Source organism: Lolium rigidum, chromosome 4 (genome assembly GCF_022539505.1).
Source record: "Lolium rigidum isolate FL_2022 chromosome 4, APGP_CSIRO_Lrig_0.1, whole genome shotgun sequence".
Taxonomy (NCBI): Eukaryota; Viridiplantae; Streptophyta; class Magnoliopsida; order Poales; family Poaceae; genus Lolium; species Lolium rigidum.
The window spans coordinates 64,509,041-64,516,563 of NC_061511.1; the positions used below are offsets into that span (position 1 = coordinate 64,509,041).

The window sequence follows — 7,523 nt, forward strand, 5'->3', positions numbered from 1 at the left end:
GGGCGTCCTCGTACCGCGGGAGAATCCCAAGGTCACCCCCTCGCACCGGCGAGAAGCGGAGGGGATGGCGCCATCCCACCACCAGCCGCCACCAGTGTGCCGCCGCCGGGAGGCAGGGGAGGCCGCAGCACAGAGGCCACCGTCGCCCCTCCATCCTCCGACCGCCGCCACCCCGCCATCACACGGGAGGCCGGAAGTCCACCGCCGCCGCCCCCCCATCGGGAGGCAGGAAGCCGCCGCCGCTGCATCGAGGGGAGGACCCAGCCGCCGTCCCCGCCGCGCCATGAGGGAAGCCCACCGCCGCCGCCACGCCCCGCGGCCTTTGCCCGGCGGCGGCGGCGGCGGGAGGAGCTAGGGTTTCTGGGGTGCGGGGGGTGCGGGACGGGACGGGACCTAGGGCCAGCTCCATGCTTCCTTTTCTTGTCAAAGTATATTAGTCTTCCGGTCTTGTCGTCACAAGTATTTCCCCGCGTCTACACAAAATGAGGTCAAGTCCCACACATTAGACTAACGTTGTCAGTCTCCAAAGCAATCAAGCTAGGAAAGACTTCGAAACTTCTATAGTCCTCCACTTGGCCTGGTGACATGTTCTTTCAGGGTGGTTGAAAGCGTTCCAGCCAGTGACATACATGGCTGTTATATTTATAACGACTTGGCTGGTCATGCCCCGTGCTTTCCTACTTGATCACTACTACTATACTTGGTCTGACGACTGAATGACTGGTGACTACCCGTAGGTCTTTTCTTTCCGTTCTCATAACTGGGCAGTTGGCGGGCTCTTCCCATATCAGTACAGAGAAGAACGAAATCGTACGTTCTGCTACTGCTGAGTCTACATGCAAGCTTAGGTAATTTGCAGGTTTTTTCCAAGCACGGCCGCACTAGAAGAAACACAAGACTTCACCGGAAATTGCAATGTTGCTGCTAGTCGATCTAAAAACGGTGGTGGTTTCCAAGCAAGAAAACAGCAGAGATAAGCTGTGAACTGGTAGGAGTAGGCGCTTTCCGAGCAGATATACAGAACAGAGCTGGTCGGTCACCCGTTTTCTGCTCCTGCAACTGGACTGAAAATCTGAATGACTAGCCGGCAATCAGCAGAATGGGTTGCACCTTACTACACCAAAACTACAGTCAATCATATCTGCATCTTATTATCCTGCTGTCCTTACACGGTACATTTCCTTCTTTCCGATATCTGCTGATTGTTTTGGGCGTAAGTGATAGGATGTTATTTTTCCCGACGCACCCCATAATTTCACCAAATAAATCGGATAGTGGGACTGTGGGAGTGTGTGCATCAATCGATATAGAATTATAGAGGCTGAGGCTTTGCCTCTTCTATTTTTTTTTAGAAGAAACGACGATTGGATAGTATAAATGAACTAACTCCATGGAGCTCGATCAAGCTAAAGCAGCGTGGTCTTTATACTGTTTTCTTAGTGCATTGTAATAGTTTCTTCGAAACTGTAGTTTCTGCTGGGCATTTGGAAATTCATAGGAGCAAATGAAATTGAGAGTGTGAGCTTCTTAGTTAAAAAAAAACTAAGATGGACGACTTTGGATAGGAAGCGGGCACAAGCGGTGCGTTGCTTGCACTCCTAGACTTGTCATTATTATATCCAAGATTTCGCATTTGCAGGATTTACTTTCATAAATAGTCATCCCTCGTCCTAGTGTTGGATTCATCTTCCTCATTTCAATTAGAACACATTCTCATATTATTTCTCTGCAAAATATTTCGAAGAAACTTCGTGTGCATAGGCTAGGAAGGGTACTCTTCCATTGTCAAAAGAAGAAAAAAAATGAAACAAACTGCAGAGAAAAGATGCGGAAGTTTCCTATGTAAAATCAGTGCAAATTCCCTTTTTGAAGAGCACTCGGTTAACTTGGAGAATGATGACTTCCTTTTCTTGTCAAAGTATATCTAGTCTTTTGGTCACACAAGTCTTTCCCACGTCTACACAAAATGAGGTCAAGTCCCACACATTAGACTAACGTTGTCAGGGCATCTCCAACCGGGCGACCCAAACGGACGCGCTGGGCCGTCCGTTTTGGGCCGTTGCGTGCCCGCCCGGACACGCGGACAGCGCCCCGCGTCCGCGTGTCCGTTTGGTCGCACGCGGCGCCCAACGCGGCGACCCAAAGAGACGCCACGTGGTTCGTCTTCGCTGCGCGGCGCTGCGCCATGGCAGGCCTCGACGGGACAGCCATGGCGGGAGGTGGAACGCGCGGGAAAGATCCCGCGCGCACCAAGGTTCCCGCGCGCGCGAAAACGCCATTGGCGCGCGCTCGCGCCCAAGTTTCCCGCCAGACCGCCGGCTATAAAAGACGGCGGCGGTCTCACCCAGACCGCATCACCGTTCTCTTCCCCTCCACCTTCTCCGGCGCCATGCCGCGCACCCTTCAGTCCACATGGGCCAAGCTCTCCCTCGCCGCCCGGGCCGGGTTCCCGCGGACGGACGAGGAGGAGCGCGCGGACTCGCGGTGGGTCGCCGACGACGAGGCGCTCCGCGTCGCTGCCGAGCGGCGGCAAAGAAGGCCGGTGACGCGGAGATGGGGAAGCGGCCGCGGAGGGCTGGCACGAGACCCCGGACGGCTGGTACGCGGCCGTGGAGGAGGGGCGGACGCCGCGGAGGAGCCCGTCGCCGCGGAGGACCTCGCGGCTGGCGAACATCAACGCCGCCATCGAGGAGCGTCTCGCCGACCTCACGCGCGTGACGAAGGAGCACGAGGGCATGCGGCGGGCCGGCCGCCGCCGCTAGGCGACCTCCTCGGCCAGAAGAACGAGCTGCTCGCTATGCGAGCAGCCCGTGACCTCATCCAGATGCCGTCGCCCGAGCGGCGCGCCCGGGAGGAAGCTGCGTCGGCGGAGCGCGGCCGGCAAGAGCGCATGCGCCGGCGGCAGGGCAACCACGAGGCCCAGAAAGCCGGCCGCGTCCGCCTGGAGCGCGCACCGCTGTGGAACGCGCCGCCCTGCAGGAGCATGAGCTATGCGGGAAGCGGATGGTTCCGCCTCAAGAGGCGGAGCGCGAGCGCGCCCGAGCTGCGCTGGCGGAAAGGAGGAGGATGATGCCCTCCGTCCAAGCTGCCGAGGCCCGCGAAGCCGCCCGCGCCGCCGCCGACGCCCGCGCCGCCGCCGACGCGCCACCCAGCCCGTAGGAAGCTGGAGTGGAATCCTCACGCGTACAGGCCGCCCGCGTCGAGTGAAATCCACGGCCCGACGGCGAGCCGGCGAGGAGTCGCCGGCGGGCCGCCGGCCCCGTACGTATAGGATAGAAGTAGTAGTAGCTAAAAAAAAATTGTAATGAGTTCTGTTTAATGAAACATATTATTTATGCCTATGACACGCGGGCCAGGGGCGGACAGCGGGCGGACGCGAGCGACCAGCCTTTCGCGTCCGCGGCCACGCAAACCCGGCCAAGATTTGGGCCGGGTTTGCGTCGTTCCGGACGCCGCGGGCATCCGTTTTAGGGATGGGTCCGCGCGCTGGGCCGGGTTTTTGTCCGGCTGGACCCATCCGGACGCGCGGGCGCGGGATGGGTCGCCCGGTTGGAGATGCCCTCAGTCTCCAAAGCAATCTAGCTAGGAAAGACTTCGAAACTTCTATAGTCCTTGACTTGGTCTGGTTACATGTTCTTTCAGGGTGGTTGAAAGCGTTCCAACCAGTAACATGGCTGATATATTTATAACGACTTGGGCTGGTCAGACCCCGTGCTTTCCTACTTGAGCACTACTATACTTTGTCTGACGACTGAATGACTGGTGACTACTACTCTGTAGGTCTTTTCTTTCCATTCTCATAACTGGGCATTTGGCGGGCTCTTTCCATATCATCAGTACAGAGAAGAACGAAATCGTACGTTCTGCTACTGCTGAGTCTACATGCAAGCTTTAGGTAATTTGTGGGTTTTTTCCAAGCACTGCCGCACTAGCAGAAGAACAAGAGACTTCACCGGAAATTGCAAAGATGCTGCTAGTCGATCTACAAACGGTGGTGGTTTCCAAGCAAGAAAACATCAGATATAGGCTGTGAACTGGTAGGAGTAGGCGCTTTCCGAGCAGATATACAGAACAGAGTTGGTCGGTCACCCATTGTGTGCTCCTGCAACTGGACTGAAAATCTGAATAAATAGCCGGCAATCAGCAGAATGAGTTTTGCACCTTACTACACCGAAACTACGCTCAATCATATATGCATCTTGTTGTTCTGATATCCTTACCCAGTACATTTCCTTGTTTCTGATATCTGCTGATTGTTTTGGGCATAAGTGACAGGATGTTATTTTTCCTGACGCACCGTATAATTCCACCAAATAAATCGTCCAGTGGGACTGCGTGCATTAATGGATATAGAGGCTGAGGCTTTGCATTTTTGTTTTCGGGAAAAAACAAAATCTCGGCTAGTATAAAATGAACTAACCCCATGGAGCTCGATCAAGCTATAGCTAAATCAGCATGATCTTTATGTTGTTTTCTTAGTCCTTTACAAGGCAAAATATCCCCCCCCCCCCTTTTGCACATCACCACTTCTTCTTTGTTTCTTGTAATAAGAATGCTCGTGGTCGATGCGTTGTTTCGGAGACGCACACATTTTAATTTCTTCCGAATTTTCAAATATGAACATTCCAAGTGACCCATCCTTACTTGCTCATGCTTGTGGATCTCCTCATTTCACCACTCTTTGACGGGACTCATGGTATGCCAACTATTTGGATCAACATCATGAAGTCCTAACCAATTCTTTCCATTTGACCACATACGGATGGTGGGTCGACATTTGAAAAGTATGTGGGAAACGGATTCTTGGATTTGGTTGCAAAGTTTGCACCTTCCGCAATTGAATGTGCAGGCTTCTTAATTAAAAAACTAAGACGGAAGATTTTGGATAGGAAGTCCCTAATGTTGGAGTTACTTTCATAAACAAAAATCATCCCTAATGTTGGATTCATCTTGCCCATTTCAATGATGGTTGAACCATTCCCAGGACTGCTTTGCTCTTTCTCTACCGTCCTTATAGCCTCGACAATGCAGTTAGAACACATTCTCATGTTATTTTTCTGCAAAATATTGCATGCAGTTAGAAGAAGTTTCCAGTTGTAAAAAAATATCAGATTTCGTTTGCTGTATTTTCGATTTTAATATTTGAGCAGAAGCATATGAGCTCAGGTTCGGATGCGAATATTCGGGTTAACATTTTTCTCCCATCTCCATCTCTTGATCTGAGCCATCCAATTTAAAGTCAAACGACCCTGCTGGACGTTGAGCGGTGGATGTAGCCGGAGTCCCGCTTGCTCACACATGAATGGCGACTCCGCAGAGCACGCACCCCCCGACCCACCGCGTCGGCCTTCGTCAAGTCAGTCATCGATGTGATGTGATGTCCCCCCTTGCCTCGTCCACACTGTATTATTGTTTGCACAAATCAGTGTCAGTAAACTGCCCACTAATTTCAACCCAACTGCTAAGTGCTAACACATACTCCGTATATCTCACTGTCAGTGTGTCGCTGCCAGAGTGAAGCCGCGCGTGTATATATAGCGTCCAAGTGCCACTCCATTTCTCCACAAACCTAGCAGGCTAGCAGCAGCAGCAAACACAAGAGCTCACGCCTGCACCATCGATCGATCACCTCTATATATCCTAGCTCAACCTCCTCCTCCTCCTCGTGCACTAGCTGAGAATCATCCTGAGAAAGTGCTGATGGCGGGCTCGGCGGCGTCGTTGAAGTTCACGGTGCGGAGGAAGGCGGCGGAGCTGGTGGCGCCGGCGCAGCCGACGCCGCGGGAGCTGAAGCGGCTCTCTGACATCGACGACCAGGACGGTCTGCGGTTCCACATCCCCGTGATCCAGTTCTACCGCCGCAACGCGTTCATGAGCGGCAGGGACCCGGCCGCGGTGGTCCGGGACGCCGTGGCCAGGGCACTCGTGCACTACTATCCGTTCGCCGGCCGTCTGAGGGAGCTCGAGGGGCGTAAGCTCGCCGTCGACTGCACCGGCGAGGGCGTGCTATTCATCGAGGCCGACGCGGACGTCCGCCTCGAGCACTTCGGCGACGCCCTGCAGCCGCCCTTCCCGGGGCTCGAGGAGCTCGTCTTCGACGTCCCCGGCTCGTCCGAGGTCCTTGGCACCCCGCTCCTCCTCTTCCAGGTAAATTTCCTTGCAGTTTGCGTGTACGTGGAAGCATTTCGATGCATTCGTGGCTCACTCTCACTGGTGTACGTTCTTGCAGGTGACACGGCTGTCGTGCGGAGGCTTCATCCTGGCGGTGCGGCTGATGCACACCATGTCAGATGCGCAGGGGCTGGTGCAATTTCTGGCCGCCGTGGCGGAGCTTGCGCGGGGCGCCACAGTGCCGTCCGTGCTCCCGGTGTGGAGGCGAGAGCTGCTGGAGGCGCGGAACCCGCCGCGTCCTGGCTTCGCGCACCGGGAGTACGACGAGGTGCCGGACACCAATGGAACCATCATTCCGCTCGACGACATGGCGCACCGGTCCTTCTTCTTCGGGGCCAAGGAGGTCGCCGCCGTCCGGTCCCATCTGGCGCCGGGCCTCCGGAAGCGCGCCACCACGTTCGAGGTCCTCACGGGCTGCCTGTGGAAGTGCCGCACCGTGGCGCTGGCCCCCGACGCCGACGAGGAGATGCGGATGATCTGCATCGTCAACGCCCGCGGCGGCAAGGGCAAGCAGAGCGCCATCCCGAGCGGCTACTACGGCAACGCGTTCGCGTTCCCGGTGGCCGTGTCGGCCGCGGGCGAGCTGTGCGCGAAGCCCCTGAGCTACGCCGTGCGGCTGGTGAAGGAGGCCAAGGGGGAGGTGGACGGTGAGTACATGCGGTCGGTGGCGGACCTGATGGTGCAGCGCGGGCGGCCGCATTTCACGGTGGTGCGCGCGTACCTGGCGTCGGACGTCACCAAGGCCGGCTTCGGCGACCTGGACTTCGGGTGGGGCAGGCCCGTGTACGGCGGCCCGGCCAAGGGCGGCGTGGGCGCCATCCCCGGCGTGGCCAGCTTCCTCATCCCGTTCAAGAACGCCAAGGGCGAGGACGGCATCGTGATCCCCATGTGCCTGCCCGGTCCCGCCATGGACAAGTTCGTGGAGGAGATGGGCAAGCTGCTGCGCCCTGCGGCCGTCGACGTCGCCGATATGTTCCCCGCCATGATCAAATCTGCGCTCTGAATCAGCTAGCGTGCGTGCACGTCGGTTTCGCTATCCGTAATTGCCTCGCGTGCTTATTGGTTAGTGAAGTAAGTACTCTGTATATTAGTGAGTGGTCAAATTTAATCCGCAGTTGGTGAAGTAAGTACTCTGTACCTTGGTTAGTGAAGTAAGTACTCTGTACCTTGGTTTCCTCGAAGCTAATAGGAACCAATTGGTTTTCTCGACGCTGCGTTAATTGGTTTTCAAGAAGACGACTGGACTGCTTGGTTTCCTCGAAAGTCCAAACCAAGGCTATATACTCCTAGCAATTACGTGGTAGGGTGGGCGATCCATCCTGTCCTTTCTCCCAACATTTTTTTCCGCCCCC

At 55.8% G+C, this 7,523-nt stretch overlaps 1 protein-coding gene across 2 annotated transcripts; it reads left to right on the plus strand.

Moving 5' to 3' along the window:
* Positions 1 to 1,076: 1,076 nt before the first annotated feature.
* LOC124649728 (benzyl alcohol O-benzoyltransferase-like) lies at positions 1,077 to 7,275 on the plus strand. 2 transcript variants are annotated; one of them, XM_047189314.1, is made up of 3 exons: positions 1,077 to 1,106; positions 5,728 to 6,147; positions 6,230 to 7,275. In XM_047189314.1, the coding sequence occupies exons 1-3, from the start codon at positions 1,077 to 1,079 to the stop codon at positions 7,172 to 7,174; spliced, it is 1,395 nt and encodes a 464-aa protein (XP_047045270.1). In that variant the 3' UTR covers positions 7,175 to 7,275. The 2 variants fall into 2 exon arrangements, with proteins under 2 accessions (XP_047045270.1, XP_047045269.1); XM_047189313.1 differs by lacking the exon at positions 1,077 to 1,106 and having other exon boundaries at positions 5,608 to 6,147.
* Positions 7,276 to 7,523: the final 248 nt, after the last annotated feature.